At 41.6% G+C, this 21,694-nt stretch overlaps 2 protein-coding genes across 2 annotated transcripts in view; one reads left to right on the top strand and one right to left on the bottom strand.

Moving 5' to 3' along the window:
* The first annotated feature begins 271 nt into the window (after positions 1–271).
* On the top strand, positions 272–7,924 carry LOC118409743 (histone lysine acetyltransferase CREBBP-like). Its single transcript, XM_035811026.1, has 5 exons — positions 272–627; positions 2,626–2,666; positions 4,811–5,122; positions 6,153–6,319; positions 7,163–7,924. The coding sequence occupies exons 2-5, from the start codon at positions 2,631–2,633 to the stop codon at positions 7,251–7,253; spliced, it is 606 nt and encodes a 201-aa protein (XP_035666919.1). The 5' UTR covers positions 272–627; positions 2,626–2,630; the 3' UTR covers positions 7,254–7,924.
* Positions 7,925–15,570: 7,646 nt separating this feature from the next.
* LOC118409149 overlaps positions 15,571–21,694 on the bottom strand; it is a 62,606-nt gene continuing 56,482 nt past the window's right edge. Inside the window, exons 10-12 of the mRNA XM_035810018.1 lie at positions 18,454–19,675; positions 18,133–18,225; positions 15,571–17,555 (exon numbers count right to left, since the gene is read on the bottom strand). Coding sequence (XP_035665911.1) covers positions 17,245–17,555; positions 18,133–18,225; positions 18,454–19,675 — 1,626 coding nt within the window. The 3' untranslated portion in view covers positions 15,571–17,244. The remainder of the gene's footprint in view (positions 17,556–18,132; positions 18,226–18,453; positions 19,676–21,694) is intronic.

The following is a 21,694-nucleotide window of genomic DNA, read 5'->3' as shown; positions in this document are numbered from 1 at the left end:
TATTATGTGTGTATTGCGTGTATGTGTATTATCATTATGTGTGTATTGTGTGTATGTGTATTATGTGTGTATTGTGTGCGTGCGTGTGCGTGTGTGTGTGTTGTGTTGTGTATTTCTGTGTATTTGTGGTCAGCATACCTTTTGATAGAACTTCCGGATGGATTGTGATGGTATTTATTTAGAATGTGGAAAGTGGTTGGGAAAAACGAAAGTCAGTGTCAATTTTGTGACAGTCGTCTGCTTCGCAAGTTTTAACAATGCCTAGTTTACGTCATGTCTATCATACCAGTCCTGTCATTGATATCACAATGGTTACACTTTCACACCCCACCGGCTCATTATATTTGTTGAAAAGACCGAAAATGACTCACGCGTTTCCCACGTATAAAACAATACCCTGATAATTGTGTTCTCTTCGTGCAACAATGTCCCAGACGGCAGACACCGTGCATATTTTAGGGACAAATGACCTATTGTACTGAGACCACCTACTGTACTAGGTCTCTCTATAAAGGGCCAAGAGCAGGGGAAAATCTAGTCGACATGTCAGAACTGCCAGGACGCCCCAGCTTCAAGTCTTGATATCCTTCTCTTTCGCGTCAGTCACGGAGGACAGCCGCCATACCGGTACGTCTGGTAGCCTCAATAGCAGACCCTCTGGCGCTTTTTCCCTAGTCTCTCTACCAGGCTCCCAAGATCGCTGGAAAAAATAGTAGAAATTGGCCAAATAGACTGAAAACACACCAGAGAAGTTGGTTTGCCGAGGAATACAGTTTCCCATGTCGCAAACTGTATTTCTCGCTTCTTTAAGTCTATTTGGCCAATTTCTACTATTTTTTCCAGCGACCTTGAGTGCCTGGTAGAGGCTATTTCCCCCGTCTTTTTTGGTCATAATGCACTTTTGCTGGCCATTTCTTTTTGTACTGTGTTGCTTGCTTACCGGCCTCCTAGGGCTTGCATGTTGAAATCAAGCGACCCATACAAAAGGAAATGGGAAGCAAAGGTGTACTAGTATTATGAGCAAAAAAGGCGGGGGAAAAGGGCCCCAGAGAGTCTGCTATTGATACTGTAAGTCTGCCATCGCGATTATTTGTTTTCTATGTACTTGTAGACAGACTGCCGGAACGTCATAAGGTCGATACATACTTTGAGTTTTTGAGGGTTGTGTTGTCGTTTGTATATTGATCAGAGAACTCGATAAGGAGAGTTGAACACTACCACTGTACCAGGAGTCTTTTGATTATCGGCGTAATGGTAACGTTATCTTTGTTGGGCGTATTGGCGAACGACTTTCTGCCCGTTGTTTTAGCATGGTATTGGTCTCGGGGAATAGAGGTCGCTTCGTAACATCGTCTTTTCGTCACCCGATACGGTTCTCATTAGCGTTTCTGGTCCTTAAAAGTGGGAAATTATTACTCTCCGAGCAGAGGTTGAATCGCGCAGATGTAATAGTAGTCGTAAAACAACAAGTTTTGACGACTAGTTTTGACTAGATGTTCTAACTAGTGTTGGTTAGAGGTTGAATCGCGCAGATATAGTATTAATCGGAAAGCAACAAGTCTCAACAAGTTTTAACGCGATTAAACATCTGCTTGGAGAGTAGGAAATTATTAGGCGATAGTGTCGGGTATAGATCACGATCTAGCCTGACTAAAATCAAGCCCCTAGCGGCCGGCCCTACAATTGCCGCCACTCGGGGGGAGGGGGTCATTAAGCCCAGCCGGCGAGAGCTTGTGTAAACACAGGCTAGATCACGATCTAGTGTTCCAGATCCCTTCTGTTAGCGAGAGTTGTCGTAACAGACAAAAGCAGGCTGTGACGCGCATTGTCGATGCCCGTTGTCTGTTAAAAACAAGTTATTCGACTCCTGTGCCAAACCTATATTACTTTATGGGTCGGAGATTTGGGTTTCTTTCAAAAGTTCAAAATCTTGCCCAATCGAGTCCGTACATCTAAAATTCTGCAAACAATCCCTCAATGCCCCCAATTAAAACAGCTAGCAATATTGCTACACGGGCTGAATTAGGGAGGTGCCCCTTACACTTGGAGGCCTCCCTAAACGCCATTAAGTTTTTTACTAGAGTCTGCGGAAATGTGCCATCTGATAGTCTCCAGGCAGACGCACCTTTATGTCAATTAGAACTAGACTCATTAGGTAGTAAATGTTGGGCTTCTGGTGTACCGAAAACTGCGGTTATGCCTTTGAATCTGGGTGCAGCTCACTTCCTAGCTTGTGAGCTAGACCCAGATTTCTGACAATTAGTGCAGGGACACATTTACTCTACGATTTCTTCATTTGCAATGTAATGTAAACTTCCGTGACTGTTGTATGGGCTATTAAAATGTACAAGACTGCATACAAAAGGCTAGCTCTGCATCAGTCAGCCGCGGCTGTCCTCCCCAATCGAAGTCATGTACCCATTTTTACACCTGGTTGAAGTGAGGGATGTTGTGTAAAATATATTTCTAAAAGACACAACGTCCAGACAGGGATGCCAGGAATCAAATCCGTAACCACTTGTCCATTTGACGCCACAATATGATTAGGACGAAAAGAACATACGGACACTTTTGTCATGATAATCTTTACCTTTAGTTAATCAAACGCAATTTCTTTGTCTATAGGAACCATGGACAGTACCTCAGTGGATGTACAGAAAAATCAGGTATGGTCGCTTTATACAATTTATGGTGTAAAAATTATTGGTATGATGAGAACAATCACTGGGTGTCATATTTATATGAAGTTCTTACTCTCAAAGCAGAGGTTAGGCTCCAGCTTTTTTAGTGTTTTTATAAGTGTTTTTATTTTGTATTGTATCTTGTATTGTCAAAACCTAACGTTTTTGGACCCAACAACTCAAATCCTACTGCAAGTCAACTAAAATGATGAAATGAGCAAATTTTGACCAAAATGGGAAGACTTAGAACCTATCTGTTCCTTCTAATTACCTCCATGAAAAAATGGAGGTATAGTTTTGAGTGTGTCTGTCTGTGTGTGTGTCTGTCTGTGTGTCTGTGTGTCCGCATATTTGTGGTCAGCATAACTTTAGAACCTCTTGATGGACTACGATGATATTTGGTATGTGGGTAGGGGTTGGGAAGACGAAGGTCAAGGTCAATTTTGGGCCCCATGGTGTGTGACCTCGGTACTACAGCGCAACTTCCGGTTTTGCTATCTCGGTGTTCTGAACATGCTATGGTCAAGATTTTAAACTATTAAATAGCTCTTGTGCTCAGGAAAAAATGACATAAGTTTGGGCCCCCTAGCGTCTAGCTTTGGGATAGCAGAGGCATTTTTGTCAAAAACTTCTGACGAGGATAACTCAAGAAGGGAACAACGCATTTTCATGATTTTTGGTATGTAGGTACCTTAGACAATGTTGTACAAGACAAAATACTAATTATGCAAAATAGGAGTACATTTGCATAGTTAATGAGAATATTCTATCATAGCAGTTTTTTTAATGTATCTCTTGTCCCGTACGTAATATGGTCGTGATATTTGGGTGGTAGATAGCTTTTAGCGTCATGACAAAGTGGGGCAAGTTTCAGTCTCCTAACATTCAATTGTGGAACTGCAGGGGCATTTTTGTCAAGACACTCCAAAGAGGATAACTGCAGAAAGGAACGGCAGATTGCCTGCATCTTAGGTATGCAGGTAGCTTAGGCAAAGATGTTCATAATGATATGCATTTTATGCAAATAAGGACTTAATTTGCATAATTAATGAGGAAATTGTATAATTCCACTGTTTGCAATAACTGGACTTCGATACATGTAACACTTGTTAATTATAATCGGTGGAACATATGCAGATATCAAATATGCAAATGAGGAACTTATTTGCATAATTTATTCAAAAATTTCAAAACAATCTAATGATTAATGATTTGAATTGGGAATTTTCCTTGTGACATGTGTACTGTACGTTATTCAATGATGAACAACATTATGCATAAATCATGTTAATGTTAAGTCATTTGCATGAAATTAACAAAAGCTCTAAATATTCATGGAGGTATGAGCTCGCCGAACTCTAGTTAAAAAAGTGTATGGACTGGACCACAAGTTTCAAAGAAAAGGAGGATTTTCAAGGGTTTTAGTTGGAAATATAATAAGAAAATTTATTTGCAAGTTCATGCCCCTGGGCTAATTACAAGTGCATGGTAGAAACAAGATAGCATGTAACAATGAACTATGATAAATATTAACGTTATACAAAGAGACTACTCGAATGTTATATCTAGATAGGTTGGGTTTGACTTCTTCTTTTTGGAAGCAGAGAGTGGGTTTTGTGATTTTTAGAGGAAAGTGGCTCTCTGTAAATGTGGGAAAGATAGAAAATATAACTGTATTCCCATTTTGTGCCCTCTACTGCGCATTGCAAAGTCTATGATTCATACACATTATGACAATGATCTTTATTTAATGACAATGATCTTTATTGAATATTCTTGCCCAACATGGGCTAAGTGCATTGTGTTGTATAGCTAATGTATGGGTAAAAAGTTATTACATTTCATATCATCTACAGAGTCTACTGGTTGTGTCTACCAACAGTGAATGGTTACTCTCCAAGCAGAGGTTAGGCCCCGGCTGTTTTTTGTTGGACACAGCAAAAAAAATGACAAAATAGAAAGCCCGATAAAAACGACTAAAAAAAACGTTAAAAACAGCCGGAGCCTAACCTCTGCTTGGAGAGTAGTGAATGGTCGCTAATCCTTAGTTTCGTCATGGCTCTGCGGTGACTGAAATTTTTTTATATCAAGATATTTTTCTCGCTCATATTATGATGTCTGCCCTACAGCCCAGTCTGAGTCCCGAGGCCCGGCGTCAGGCCATGCAGCGGTGCATCCGGGAAGTGGCTCACGCCTGTCAGTGCCGAGACGCCGCCTGCGACTTACAGGGGTGTCGTAAGATGAAACGTGTGTTGCAGCACTACAAGGGATGTAAGAAGAAGGTCAATGGCAGCTGCCGTGCTTGTGAGCAGCTGATTTTTCTCTGCTGTTACCATGCCAAACGTTGCCGACAGCAGAAGTGTCCAATGCCATTCTGTCTCATCATCAAGCGCAAGTTGGGTCAGCTGGAGCTACAGCAACTGTTGGGGCGGCAAGACGTGGTAAGCAAGTCTTAAAGTACAATTGAGGCGCCCCATGTGTTACAACAGCCTTAAGTCGAGCTACTGAAATTAACATCCGATCAGTCACTATTGCAATATTATTCATCGCACATTTTCCAGCAAGAATGTCGCACTTGTACCTCAGTCTGTTCTCTTATGTTCTGTGCTGTATGTGATAGTGTAATACTGTGTCTTATAAGCCCACATGGGCTGAGCGTGTAAAGCGCAGATAAAAGTCATTCATTCATAAATACAGGGCAGACACAACAGTTCATCATCATCATCATGACCCCATTTGATCAGCCTTAGGGTCAGCACAACTTGTTGTGCTGTTACAATAGGCGTTTAGTCCCCTGGCGGCGCCTATCTCCTCTTAGTTACACCTGTCCTTAGGAAAGTACTAGTATGTTGAAACACACCGAAACAAGACTTCAAATAAGTACTAATCCCAATTTCAATCTTAAAAAATCTTCTCCAACAGAGAGTCACAAGGGTCTTCTTTATAAACATTCAAAGAAAACAGGGTGTTAACCATCTCAAACTTCAGCGAAAGCCCTCTCTATTTAAGAAACCTCACCTCTGATCCCAAATCCTGATTCAACCCAAAGAACCAAACACCTCACATCCTTCCGCAAGCAACTAAAATGGTGAGGTGAGCAAATTTGGACCAAAATGGGAAGAGTCAGACCCTCCCTGTTCCTTCTAAGGCCTAGGTCCCAATTCCCAACTCGAGGCCCGGCCGAGTAGCTTTCGGAAACGAAAAATACGATAAGAAAGGCAAGAAAACACACAGAACGCAATCACATTAGTCCGGAGCATAATCTGTGTATATACCTGCGTAAACACTTTTATTTTGTCGTTTCCACAAACATCCCGGTCGGGCCCGTTTCGAAAATGGGACCTAAGCCTAACTCAAAAAGTGTATGGACTGGACAAAAATTTTCAAGGAAAAGGAGTATTTTCAAGGGTTTTAGTTGGCACCATAATCAATTGCATTCCAATTTTGTGCCCTCTACTGTGCATTGCACAGACGTCTTTCCTTCAGCTTATCTTCAGTCCGAGTCCACAGGAGACCCGGCACCAGTACATCCAGTGGTGCGCCAATACAATGGGTCACGCCAATCAGTGCCGAGACGTCGCCTGCAGCCTACAGGGATGTCATAAGATGAAACGTGTGGTGCAGCGCATCAAGAAACGGTACTTGCAAAATACAAAGTACTTGATAAACATTGAGTAAGCTAAAATTATTTAATACTCTCCTCCTTGAGAAGGTTGCTAATGAGTGTGCATTATTGATAACTATGATTGTTTTTGAGATGAAGACATGGTTGCACAGTAAAAAAGTTTCAAAGAACGATTAGAATCTCTGTGGAAAGGCACATAAAATATAGTGGCACATAGTTTCCTTGCCTTTACAGTAGCAGGGTTGTTGCTAGCCCTTCCCTTTAACGTACTTGAGGTTGCTCCTCGAACACGGGACACACACATTACATCCCTTCCGAAAGACAAGTGCAGCACCAAACGAGATGTCCCCAACCCAGGATTGATTTGGCATCTTCCAGCTATCAACTAATTCGAACCAGTAGCTCAACTGTGAGGCCGCTGTCAGTTGAGTTACATGGATTCAAAGAACGCCATGTACACAAAGTCTTCCACTTTCAATTCGGAGCAGCTTCCTGTAAGCTACCGGATTCAAGTAATAAATGATGCCAAGCACACAAAGTCATTCCTCCTCGGCTCCGGGAACTACCGAGCAAGACTGGTATCCCGAAAATAATTTCATCAGGTTGGTAGTTCGTAGAACATAGAAGTTTTCTCTTACACAACCAGTTATTCTCAACTGCTAACGTTTCTATATCTGTCAGACATCTTCCTCAGAGCTTCTAACTGGAGTTCTGCTTCTCGACGCTATATCCGAGAAGCAGAACTCCACTTAAAAGCTCTCAGGAAGATGTCTGACAGACATAGAGACGTCAGCAGCTGAGAATAACTGGTTGTGTAAGAGAAAACTCATATGTCCTACTATTCTTGATGTTTCAGTGCGCAGGAGTATAGGGAGGCCCGTCAAGTGGCTATTCTGTACGACTGCCCCACGAAGCCGTTGCCTCCGCTCGGATCATCAAGGTCATAATCATCTGGACTGTTTATACCTAACGCTAGGTTACCTTTATCCGCGGGGTGACCTCTATCCGTTTGCAACATTCTATAGATATCGCAGTTGCTTGGCTTTCTTTGAAAACAAAATTGTTCCAGGCTCACCTAAAATGGTTACAGCCTGGAACGGGTCAGTATTGACTTTGTAGATGGGTAGACTAGTCTGGCTGTGTTATTCTCGTTTCGTGTTTATACGACCGTCCGTCAACTTGAGGTGACCCACAGATAAAGGTAAACTAGCGTTATACAGGAAAGTTTTAGATTGGACAGCTTATGCTGATTCAAGTGGTAAGGTGGTGATTATGACGATCGTGCTCGTGATATAGACGATTAGAAGACTATTAATTCGTGCCATGGAAAACGTAATCATAGACTTACATGTACATGTAGTGTTGTCGCGTAAAGGAAAGGATTTCTTTCTTGCACAATTGTACACGGTACAATGTATTGTAACAATTAGTACTCATTGTAGAGAATAGAGGTATAGAAATAAGGGTTAATGACCCTCCCCGAGGTGTATATGGTGTCATAACGCCTGGTCCTTTGCTATAACCACCGAATAAAGCCACCGAGTGAGCGAAGCATGAACATGGATCATTTTTGTTTTGCTTTTGTTGCTGTCATTAAATTGTGTCGACATGAAATGAAGTCCTAAGTTGTTGTCTTTTGTAGTCACTGGATCGTCATGTGTATCTTAAGAGCTTTCAGAACAATAACCAACTTATGTGATCAATGAAATATATTTTGCCTTGCGAAAAAGTATCTTATATTTCCTTCTGAGAGACATTTTACGTTGCCGACAATGATCCAAACTCCGACGAACCCAGGAACCCTGCCTTCGTCTTGTCTTTATGCATCCAACCTAAAACTCGGCATCTATATCTATTTCGGTGGACGGTAGCTATTCCGTTTTACCCTCAAAATGGGCTTTTACAATCATTGGGGGGATTTCTAGCGTCTAGACATTCTTTAATATATTTTCCTATTTGTACCATACAAGGCTTGGCAATGTCATTATGTACTCCAGTCCATTGAGATAAATCATTGGATATTAGATGATACTAGTGATAGCCTTGTGTACAGTGAATTATGTATATAAGAATATTTGGGGCATACAATAAAAAGTGACATTCGTCTTCAAGAAACTCCGGAAAATGGGCAAACCCTCAAGTCGATAGAATATTTTTGAACTTCTTTTTTAATCTCTCGGTTTCTATACCTTTATACTTCAGTAACAAAATGAAGTAGCACATTTCAAAAACCAAAAAACGTGTTTATGATTACAATGTTACGAACATTTCCTCGTCCAGTTTAACAGTCTGACCATGTCGTGTGCACTGCTTGGCGTATTTGTGAAATTAAACGTAACGTTATACTTATAAAAGGCCCCTGCGGACATATAGACATAATCATGTATACTAAATTTAGATTCGTATTGAAACGGGAAGACATACTCGCACCCCTCTGGAACAAAGACTATGCAAATATTGTAATTTAGATAGAATAGAGGTAGAGGACGAACGCAATTTTGTGGTGGAGTGTAGATTGTATACCGTAGAGAGAAATGAATTGTATAAGGTTATACAAAACCAATTTCCTTATTTCATACACCTAAGTTATGTAGAAAAATTCATATTTCTAATGCAACTAGAAAAATCATCGATCATAAAACATATCTGCTCTTTTATCTCCACTATAACAGAAAAGCGAGGAGAAGTTGAATTTATCCAGCAATAGTCTCATTTTGTATCTGTGAACTGTATCTTTTCAACATGTCTTGTTGTGACCTATACTTAGCCCGCTGTGGCAAAAATGTGCACTAAAGGTCTTCATTCATTCATTAATCACCGAGGTAGATTAGATATACGCCAAGTAACTATGCATTTTGCGTCCAACAAAAGTACCCAGTGACACAAAGTCACAATGATGTAATGACCCAGAAAGCACAGAAGTGAAAGTGAGTAGTGAAAGCAGAAGTTTTCCTTCACAGGAATATTTGAACCTGTGCGAGTTCTTCGTAATCCTATATATATATATATATATATATATATATATATATATATATAGAATGTATAGACAAGGAGCTTTTATCAGTGATAAAAGTTCCTTGGTATAGATAAGCAAACGATGGTAAAGGCACATATTGTAGAACAACACTTTTCAGATGTCAAAGAAGAAAGCGCACATCTCATCACACATGGTATCAATATCACGTCAAGAAAGAAACGTTGTACTGTTGACGGTATGACGACGTTATACATCACTTCAGTACGAGGATGTGACGAGATTGCGTCCCAATATAGAGACACCGTGGTTTCATCTTTACTAATAATGATAATATAATGATCTTTATTTGCATGTTCCTGCCCAGGTGGGCTAAAGGCAGCAAATCCCATGGTGGGATACTAAAGACTAAGTACTACATGTAGTATTACATGCATATTTACTGTCCAATGTTTAACAGGAAATCTAGAACGATAGGTTTCCTGTTGTTCTGAAGAATCATTTTGTCGGTACCGCTATGACCGTCCTTTTTGTCCGCATAGCGGGTTGTTGATAATCATACCCCTGAGGTATCATCATGTACATATTTCCGGCAGCCGTTTGCTTCGCGCGTTTTAACAATGCCTTGTTTACGTCTTTTGTTTCATATCTCGAAGCCGCCTTTGATTGTTGACTAGTGGCGGCGTTTTATCCCCACAGGACGTCACTGAATGATGACTTACCGTCTGTCATACCAACCATGTCATGTATCACTATGGTTACACTTTACCCCCACCGACTCATAAAGTTGTTGAAAAGACCGTAAATGAATCCCACGATCGGGTCCCACGTAAAAACAATACACTAATAATGAATAATGACAATGAACTTTATTGCATATTCATGCCCCATTGGGGCTAAATACAGTCAGTTATATAATTTGTGTCCTTTGTTATTCTCTTTGGGCAACAATGTCCCAGACGCCGTGCATATTTTTAGTGATTTAGAGAAAACCCCTCCTGAGACCACCTATTATACTAGGTCTCTACAGATATAAAGGGCCAAGAGCCTGGGCGAATATTCAGTTGACCATAGACATCAGAACTGCCAGGACGTCTCGGCTTTCTTGATACCCCTCTCTTCCGCGCTCCTCTCGTCACGTCAGCAAGTTGGACAGCCGCCATACCGGTAAGCCTGCCATCATTTGTTTTCTTCTTCCCTTTTTCAATGTGTATGTAGACCGACTACCGGACGATAAGCCGGTCGATGCATACTTTGAGGGTTGTGTGCATCGCTTGTATATGGAGCAGAGAACTCGATTAAGAGGACGGAACAATACCATGGCTCTTTTGATAATCATTTACGTGGGACAACCGAAATATAACATTTGGTCGTATTGGAGAACGTTGTTCTCAGGCATGTTGACATCTCAGACATGGTGACATCTGGCTATCTCCAAGCAGATCTTACGGCATGTACGACATAAGATAGTAACAGGTTGACTAACGCCATCGTGTTGAGCATCGCTTCGCCTTGGCTTCCTTCATAGGTGATTGGCAAAGATGGCGGTGGTGACAGGGCCGTGAACATGTGGCATAGTTTAGCTCCGATTATCCAACTATAAAAGCAAAGACACGGCATAGCTGTGCTTCTTTAGGAAGTCTTATAGATATTCTTCTAATATGTGGTGGTATCTTTTCACATTTCGTATTTTGCGATGAATAATTTAAGAGTTTCCCGGGCCATGTTCTCGATACGTTCGCTCGTCAGCATGTACGGAACGCGTCAAACATATGTAATTTTTTCAATCTGTTGGGGCTTACCAACTTGGACACATACTCTGAGACTTTTCAGTTATTTACAACAAGGTTTAGTCCATAACAAGTTGTACTTATCATGTGCAGACACTTATGCATATCTCCGCAAAAATTATTTTAAAATCCTACCGGAGTTTGGACCCCTACCGGACTTTGGACTCCTCCCCTTATCATTTTAAATAGCTGGGGAATGAGTTTAGCCGGCAGAGGAGTTTCATTTTGCCATCTTTAATGAAACTCCTCTGCCGGCTATGAAACTCCTTCCCCAGCCAAGGTTCAACCAACTCCTCTGGTGTGTTTTCTGTCTGTTTGGCCAATTACAACAGTAACTATTTTCCCAGCTACCTGGGGAGCCTGGTAGAGGCTATAGCCTCGCATGAGGGGTACAAATGTATTAATCAAGCAGATGTGAGTGGGGAAGGTTGTGAGCAAACTGTCCCTGCAGTTCCAGGTAATGCTGCTAGGGGGTCCAAACTTATGCCCCTTCCATCTTACATTGGAGGCTATATATGTCACAAAAATCAAAACCACAGCATGTCCAGGGCCAAACACAAACTCGAAACCTAAACATCAGGCCAACGCCACCAATCCATGTACTAGTACCAAATATTATCGCAATCTTATGTTTCGTTCTGGAGATATAGCGCCAGAAATGCCCCAATCACATACAAAAGGCAGCCTGCAGTGTCAAGTTCAAACACCAGGTGGCCAAAAATCAAACAAAAATCAGTTTTGCGTCCACCAACTTTTCAAAGCCACTTGGCCATTTGACACCACAATATGATTAGGCGGAAAAAAAGATACGGACACTTTTGTCATGATAATCTTTACCTTAATCAAACGCAATTTCTTTGTCTATAGGATTTAGGAACCATGGCCAGTGCCTCAGTGGATGTACAGAAAAATCAGGTATGGTCGTTTTATACCATATTTACAATGCATAAGTATTGGTATGGTGAGAACAATCACTCGATGCCATATCGATATGAAGTATTTCTAAGTTCTGTTAAAGGATCTCTTCAATGATGACCGTGTATGGACTGGACCAAAATTTTCAAGGAAAAGGAGGATTTTCAAGGGTTTTAGTTGGCACTATAATTAATTGCATTCCCATTTTTTGCCCTCTGCTGCGCATTGCAAATGATGTCTGCCCCACAGCCCAGTCCGAGTCCACAGGAGGCCAGGCACCAGTCCATCCATGGCAAATTTCAGTATTTCCGGAAATGATTAGGTACCCTTGGCAAAAGTGCCTGTAAAAATGTTTTTCTTGGGATATGTTTGGATTTTGGAGGTTCATATTATAGGTAAGGGTTATAGCCTCTATATTGTGTTGAAAAAAAAAAGATATTTAGTGATATTTGTAGTTGCAGTAGGCCTTAGAAGTCAGGTGTTTTGGTGTTGTTCACAGGCAGAAACAGGGGGTGAAAAGGCCACCACCTATATTATGTTTTGATGGCGTAAAGTATAATTCCGCCGTAAACTTTTTCCTTTTTTTGTCGTCAAATTACTCTTTAAAGGCTGAACAACCACGCCAATGTGAGTTTTTCATGTTCTAAAACTCAGGTAGGGGATTTTTGACAGCCTCTTTCTGCCATGATTCCCATTGTTAAGAATAAGCAGTCTAAATACCGAAATTTACCCTCCAGCGGATCACCCCTACACGGCTGGTTTACGCCTCTCAACGCCGCCTGTGGCCTTCCCGTATGTCATAAGATTTGAAAGAAAGAACTTTATTGCACGACAATTGTACATGGTACAAAGTATGGCAACAACTATTACATAAAGTACAAAATAGAGGTATAGGATAAAGCTTAACATCATAGTTAACATAACAATAAGGGCTAATATGCATAATTCATTCATATAGTATCATAATGAAGTAGGCTAATCATTAGCTTCAGTATTCTTTCTAATAGCAAAGCATATATTTGCCTATTTTCGCATTATGGGAGTTCTGACATCTAAAGATGAAACGTGTGGTGCAGCACATGAAGGAATGTGAGAAGAAGACCTATAATGGCGGCTGCCCTGTTTGTAAGCAGCTGATTCCTCGCTCATTTATGATGTCTGCCCTACAGCCCAGTCCGAGTCCACAGGAGGCCCGGCGTCAGGCCATCCAGAGGTGCATCCAGGAAGTTGTTCACGCTTCTAAGTGCCAAGACGCCGCCTGCGGCCTACAGAAGTGTCATAAGATGAAACGTGTGGTGCAGCACATGAAGAAATGTGAGAAGAAGACCTATAATGGCGGCTGCCCTGTTTGTAAGCAGCTGATGCCTGTCTGTTGTTACCATGCCAAACGTTGCGGACAGCAGAGCTGCCCTGTGCCATTCTGTCTCAAAATCAAGCACACGTTGAGACAGCTGGAACTGCTGCTGGGGCGACAGCAATTCCTGCGGCGGCAAGACTAATGGTAAGCAAGAGTCTAAAAGTACAATTGTAGGCACCCCATGTGTTACAGCACTTAGCCCTTAGTCGAACCACTGCCATTAACATCCGATCAGTCACTTCGGCAATATTATTCATCGCACATTTTCAAGTAAGAATGTCGCGCTAGTCTTTTGTTGAAATCCCTTTGTCAATTGCAAATAGTAGTTGCAAGAGGTAAGATTCATAAACATTAAGTACAAGTGAGCTAAAGTCATTTACTACTCTCCTCCTTCACAAGGTTGGCAACGAAGTATGTATGGCTAACTATGATTGTTTTTGAGATGAAGACATGGTTGCTCAGTAAAGATTTTTCGAACAAAGAATCGGTGTGTAAAGGTACATAGTGGCACATAGTTTCCTTGCATGTTCAGTAGCAGGGATGTTGCTAGCCCTTCCCTTTAACGTACTAGAGGCTCCTCCTCGAACACGAGACACACATATTACGTCCCTTCCGAAAGACCGGTGCAGCCCCAACCAAGATCTCCCATTCCAGGATTGAATCAGGTCTTCCAGCTATTACTAATAACTAATTGAAACCAGGAGCTCAACAGTGAGCCGCTTCCAGTTGCGCTACATCATCCTATGAAGGGACATCGAACAGCGGAACCGCCTGTCTGGATGTACCCTGCTTTCTTAACCGTCACCCTTAGTTCCTGACCACCCTGCTTGTAGATATTAATGAGCTTACCCTTATACATGCAAGCCCCCTTTTATAAACAGAAAGGCCTATTCTCTGATTGGCTGACAGCTTGTTTGGGGGGACGTCCACAGGAACTAAGAGTGACGGTTGAGAAAGCAGGGACATCCAGACAGACGGTTTCACCGTTGAATGTCCCTGCGTAGGAGGATGAGCTTCATGGATGAATGGATCCAAGTAATGCCACGCACAAGTTCCTTCACTTTCGACTCGAAGCGTTGCTACTATCAAACCTTGATGTTTCAGGCCGCAGGAGCATAGGGAGGCCCATCCCGTGGTTGTGCTGTACGACTGCCTCACGAAGCCGCTCCCTGTCAGATCATCAAGGTCATAGTCATCTGGACTGTTTATACCTAACGCTAGGTTTCCTTTATCCGTGGGGTAACCTCTATCCGTTTGCAATATTTTCAAAATAGCGCAGTTACTTTCACTGAAAACAAAATTGATCCGGGCTCACCTAAAATAGTTACAGCCTGGAACGGGTCAATATTGACTTTGAACAAGGTAGAATTCTGGCTGTGTTATTCTCGCTTCGTGTTTATACGGCCGTCCGTCAACTTGAGGTGACTCCGCAGATAAAGGTAAACTAGCGTTATACAAGGAGGTTTTAAATGGGACAACTTATAAGTGATTCAAGTGGTAAGGTGATGATTATTACGACCGTGCTTGTGATATAGACGGTTAGAAGACTATTAATTAGTGCCATGGAAAACGTAATGATCATAGACTTACATGTACATGTACTGTTTGGTGTGTAAAGTTGCCCACGGTACAGTGCATGACAACAATTATTACTCATAGAGAATAGAAGTATAGAATTTAACATCCTAATTTCCAAAACAATAGAGGCTAACATAGGTTTTTATATAGCGTTACAATCGAGTAGGCTAATTATTAATTTTAGTACTTTTTCTAATAAGAAAGCAGTCTTTTACATATTTACCTATTTTTACATTGTTTTGCATTATTACTGCATCTAACGATATATACATGTGCAAATCTGTTTGTAGCATCGAGTTCCTTCAAGTCTGTTGTACTTTATTCGAGAAATGTGTATTACGCATAACACATTCCATTATAAAGGGAAATTCATCTTCAATTTGCTTTGGACAAAACCTTTGGTCAAGGACTACATTATGACATCTACTTGTTTCTATATTCAATTTAAGTCTGCTGATCCTTAACTGAGTTATCTCTTTACGAATTTAAAGCTATTCATATCATAAAGGTAATGTTTCTTGTTCACAACATTTTTTCTAGACAATTTCGAATTATTTGTAATACAGCTAAACCTCTCCCGTATGTGGATATCTATATTATACATGTTCATATTTGTTACCTTAACAAGAAAAAAAATGGACATAATCTTGGAATGTATCCTTCTTTTATTGCTATACACGCAGTACAAGAAATACGTACATCTTTATATACTGTACTGAAAGGTGACGATATTTTTGCTATCGTGTAGCTTTGCGAACTGTGGAGGATTAAATTACACAATGAGGTATCACATTTCAAAAAGAGAGAGGTATGTTTGTGGAGACGTTACATTTTCTCATCCAGTTTTAATTGCTTAATCAAATTAAAGTAAAACGTTGATCATAAATCATTCACCAACAGCATACTGTAAATGCAGAAATGTTCGCGGTGGATTAATGTTCGTGGTTTTCGCTGAAACCACTTCACCGCGAACTTAAAACCACCGCGAACATTTTTGTACTATAGTATTAGACTGCAATTTATGGTGTTACCGCGAACTTTAAAAAAAAAAACACCGCAAAAAGTCCTTTCTGCCGCTACCGCGAAATTAAATCCCCGCGAACTTGCATTTACAGTATTTGTGAAAGCATGTTCTTTCATAGGTCCGCGCAGACCAAGTCATGTATACATATCTGGTATTATACATATACTTGAAGAAAATATTTGTTACACTTATTCATAATGTTACATAAGTGAACAAAATGCAGCGAAACGGTCTGATACGGATCAAGAATTAAGATGGTAGTCAAAATAGTAACAATTCTGTAAATGTATCTATTTACATTTTAGCATATTGTAAAGCTCGAACAATCATATAGAAATCGTCTGACCCTTTCCAATGACCCCGTATAAATGCGTATAGCACAACAAAGAGCGAGACTGATGTATCAGTGGCATAAGATAGTATCAAAGCTGGCTTAGGAGTACAGCTGGCCAAAGGGAGTCATCAGTCCGGTAGCCAAACACACTCCTAGGCCGGCTTCACTCATCTTGTAGCATTTGATACTATCTTATGCTACCATAGGATCTGCTTGGAGATTAGTTTAACTTAAGATACACAGACGCTATATATACATGCCTGAGCTGCGGCCATTAAAATGAGAATAACGGACACCAACATGGAGATTAGCACCTGTCTGCTTCATCCAAAGGAACCATCAAAAGAGAGGAACAACATTATCGCTCTACTACACGTACACCCATAGGAAGGTGATTTAGATCGTGTAATACTATCATTCTTATGAAAAGGTACGGAACACTGTATCAGTTGACTCGAATGTTAGTATCATGTGGCAAGGTTGTGGCAGTACGTACCTTTCTTACCTATCATTACAACATTTGCAGTTGACGTCTAGGAGTAAACAATACTACATATAACACATGCACACCTGTAACATACCCGTTGTTAAAAGTTTGTTGACTGTACAGCTGTACACAATGGCAATGGTATTAGCCGTTTGAAGCTGCCTTGGTTTGAAGTAGAAGATGGTGGTTTTAAGTATATAAAAGTGAAGTGTAGACAAAATGTTGCCTTGATTTTATACACCATTAGTGTTAGATCTATGAGATTCGAATTCTTGTGACTTATAAAATATTTGATCAAAACTTTAAGTCGACTCTAAGTGTTCGGCTATGTTCTATACATTTTATCAAGATTGAAAGGATTCAAGTTATGTCGCTACAATACACATTACGTATGTAAGGTCGGAGTCTCCAACAAGTGATATTTACAACAGAGATTTCAGGACTCGACACCATAATCGCAATTTTTTTTCTCTCTCTTTTCAAGTCCGTCCTTGGCAAGGTTTCCTTCTGAACTGTTCCATGATGCTGAACAGCGATTCCCGCCAAGGCCTCACCCAACTTTTCGGACCAATCACGAGCCTGGCCTCGCCGCGTTGCTGGGAGACGCTGCGGGAACCCATGACGACATACTCCCGCCTGGCCACCAGCTTGGGACACGGGCACACGCCGTCCACCCAAATGAACTCTCGCGAGATCAACGGGAACGTGTTTTTGAAAGAGTAGAGGATCTTGACGTCATAACGGATCGAGTCGGCGTACACTCTAGATGACATCACCAACACACGGACGACTAGAAAAAAGACGGAAATATCTGGGTCAACAATTAACAAGAATGAGAACCACGGTACTAACTACCATAGATTCAATGTTACAGAAAAAATACTTATCATACTTAAAGGAATGGCGGCGGAGAGCAAATCAGTACAGCAGACAGAGCGAAAAGAAAAGGGTAAGCAGCATACATTCGGCTCCCATTTTCGCTAGATAGCAATTGCTGAGGGGCCGTACAGTGACCAAGTGTGTATTTTTATGACCCTTGATTTCATAGAGAGATAACAAAACACACAAAACGGAAAGAAATTCGTTCTTTATCAACGACGTTCGTTGAGCAACCTGTCAAGTTTTGGTAGCTGCGCGGTTGTAGTCTCTAGTGAAAATAGATAGAATGACCGCATTTAATGTTTCAAAGTTAAAGGGCATTTCGAAGACATAATGTAGTCGAGTTTACTGGTAAAAGACTTAAAAACCTGTACTAAAGGTATTCAGCACCAAGGACAGGAATGTCAATATCAGTGCAATTCATTACCTCGGCCAGAACTAAGACAGAAGCAGCAGAGTACTTTTAGGATATCCCGTCAGATACTCACCAAAGTCACTTCTGCAGAAGTTCTTGAACCGTCCTTTCACTTTCCTGCACGCCAGACAGCCTACACTGTCTTTGAGGGGGGTAGGCAGAAGAAAACAAAGTCATTGTCTGAAACTTAATCTTTGGAACAAGCTTCCGTACTAAAATAGCGCATAAAATCTTTACAACGATAATATGTATTCCAGAGGTAACTAGCGAAGATTACCACTTAATTGTTGAAACAAGATCTCGAAAGACTACACAGGTTCCGTAATAACTGGTATCAGTCTTAACTAAGGACTTTTAGCACTCTCACTTTAGCAAAACTATAAATACGGCTTACCATATTTAGTTGGCTTTGGTGTAGGTCTGGCCCCGACGGTACCTGCAGCGGGACCGTACACCGGCGGCGGGGGCACCGGGTCAGGAGCCGGGGGAATGACGTTCTCTGTCCGCCCAGTCGTCCTCGTCTCCTCGCTGGCAGTCCTACCGGGACTAAGCTCGTTACTCGAGTCCTCCTCTCTCGGTGGGTATCTTCTGTCGTACACGGTTTCAGCCGAAGAGGGTCGTCTGTCGGGAACGTTGCCACCGGACAAGGGCTGTCTGTCATCCGAATCTTCCCGAGAGGACTGTCGGTTGTTGTTCGGAATCGTTCGTGCCTTCGTGGAGCCGACGACGGCCGACCTATCAGGAGCCGGCACGTTTCGGTTCCCGGCGTTCTCATTGGTCGAGCCGCCCTGAGAGGGCGACCTACCAGGAACGCTTGGGTACCTGGCGTTTTCATTGGTCGAGGCACCCTGAGAGGGCGACCTATCAGGAACGCTTGGGTTCCTAGCGTTTTCATTGGTCGAGCCACCATGTGAAGACGTTGGTGGTCTATACACGTTGCTATTTCCACTCTGTGAAGGGCGCTCTCTATAGATTTCTCTCGAGGGAGTCACATTCACTCTTTCGTGGTGACGTCTGTTCCCTGTACTTCTGGAAGAAGTTTGAGAACTACTTTGTGAGCCGCTGTCTACTCTCGTTTGAGTGGGGGTCCTCGGATAAAAGGGTTGCCCTGCGTTGAATCGGTTTCCTCCAGCAGAACCACGCGATCCTCCAGAAACTATCCCCGTGTGAACTCCTCTCCCGGGAATTTGAAAGCTGTTCGTTCCTCCTCCTGAATTGTGCCGATTTCCTCTATTACCAAATCCGAACCTGTTTCCATTGGAGTTAGACACGGGGCTTCCCGGGGTCCTCCGCACCCAGTAACCGTCTCTGTTGCGGTTGGAACCGCCGGTGTTCGGGGCAGGCACCCACACCCAGTATCCAGTGTTCCCTCTTCCGGGCCTGAACGGTCTAGCCGTCCGCCTGGGCGCCGCAGTGGTTGTTGTTGTGGTGGTTGTAGGAGCAGGGGTAGTGGTGGTGGGGAGAAGGGGTTGGACCTGCGGACGGGGGTACGCCACCTCCACATGCCCGCCCCCTCCGATGTACGTCTTCCCCTGCTGACGGACCATGGTATTGTACCTGTCCAGGGGAAGCCAGAACTCGTAGTGGATCCCTGGGTTCGTCTCACGGAATAAAACCTGGCAGTGTGGAGGGGAAAAATTGAAATGTAAGAAAAATTTCTATAATTGTAGAAATTTTCTTTCTAATTACAAAATGACACGAAACATTCCAAAAGGTAAGAAATTGGTAACGACTTGCTCCAAAATAGATCAGTTAGGACGATGCATGATAAATTGAGTTATGTGTACACATCCCGAGAATTAATACCTAGCCAATGTTGTTGGATCTATCCTTACTCAGGATAACGCTAACTAGTTCTACATCACACTGCAGCTAGGTGTCGCTGCTGCAGTGTAAACAGGTGTCATTGAGGTTGAAAAATCAACTTTGATATATAACAAAATTGATATTGGCAGTTCAAAGGTACATACTTGTGGCTTGATATTCTAAAAGATCTCTGCACAACACCTCTCGGTGACTTTTATACAGGTCTTTCTTTAATGGGGCACTGAGGGGGTACGGACGGGACAACTTTAAGACTGTATGTAAAGGTACATACAGTATACCCACATGAAGAACTAAAGATAAACACTATTCCATGTTATCTTCCATCACTAGAATCCACAAGACCAGAAAACTAACTTTGATTTGCAGTAGCACCTTGTTGTGTCATTTTCTGGTCATTTATTGTAAGGCGATGATAACATCCTGCTGTTATTTCATGTAGAAGGAAAGGTCAAATACAATTTTTTAAAGTTCAAGCACTTTGATAGCTTAACTTTGTTAGAATTTCATTCTTTATAAACCCCTACATAAGATTCTAGCATTCATATTTGGGAAACACAGCAAGAGACTTGATCATTTCATGAATATGATAATACATGGGGGTACGGACGGGACACAACCAGACAACAGGCCAAAAAGACTGATACTGCAGGGACTTGTCCGAACCCTTTTTGAACACATTTGTTCACTGACTACAAGTTAAATAAAGCATGTACAAATACTGCAATACTGTCTAAACTAAGAAAAAAGGAGAAAGACATCATTATTAGATCTGATCTGATCTAGAATGATCTGAGATTGAGAATGTCATTATGGCATTTTTTCTTTGATGGCCATGCTCAACCAGTGAACTTGATGGGATGTATCTGTTCTGTCAGGGAATCTGCAATTTTTTGACCTATTTGCAGATTTCTTCTGCTCTCTTTTGTCACAGCAAGTACCCCTTTCTTCTCAAGGATTTTATTTTGACTTGACAAGTCTCTCCAGAACCTTTGCCTTTCTCCTTGGTGTCTCAGGTAGTGTCTGTTCTGTCCTTTTTCATGTACACTACCTGCACTTGGGGGTGAGAAGAATGGGTCATCACCATCATGATGATGATCTGGGAGAGTGAGCTGGGCTAGAGGAGAGCACATACTGGGCAAATGGGATGGTAACTTTAGGGGAATATCAAATTTCATCTCATACCAACCTCAGGCAGTTTATGGGCGTTAAAGAAAAACCTGATAAAGAAAATGCTGGCAAATTCATTAAAAACTACTATTTTTAGTGAGGACATCAATTGTTTGTATCTATTTAGTATTAATAATGTGTTATTTCAACAATTGGGATGTCATTTTCCCCAGTATTTTGCTTAAAACTAAAAGTGGGGGTACGGACGGGACAGGTGGGGGGTACGGACGGGACAGGGGTACGGACGGGACATTTGAAGTTATACGGTGCTGTATCAGGCAAGGTCTTTATCACAGATATAGTTTATATAGTGGTTTGGTATCTAGTCAAAGAGACTTGTAAACCATCACAATTAAAAGTTTGTAATATTAGCCTAATATAGAAATTGAGGGGGGGTACGGACGGGACAAAATTTTTCGGAAAATGACAGCCGATACTCTGATCCTTCGATGTGAGTCAGATGAAAGTAGGAATGATCTCATTCTACTTTTGTTCTCTTACATACATCATAACAAAACTTTACATGTCAAATTAACACTTATTACAGTACAATAAAATAATGCTACAGACTTTGAAATCTTTAAGCAAATATTACATTAAAATTGGTAACATGTGGATGAAAATACAAAATAACCTTGCTG

Source organism: Branchiostoma floridae, chromosome 2, assembly GCF_000003815.2.
Source record: "Branchiostoma floridae strain S238N-H82 chromosome 2, Bfl_VNyyK, whole genome shotgun sequence".
Classification (NCBI taxonomy): Eukaryota; Metazoa; Chordata; class Leptocardii; order Amphioxiformes; family Branchiostomatidae; genus Branchiostoma; species Branchiostoma floridae.
Note: the sequence above shows the minus strand (reverse complement) of the source record. Positions and strands in the feature narration are given on the sequence as shown.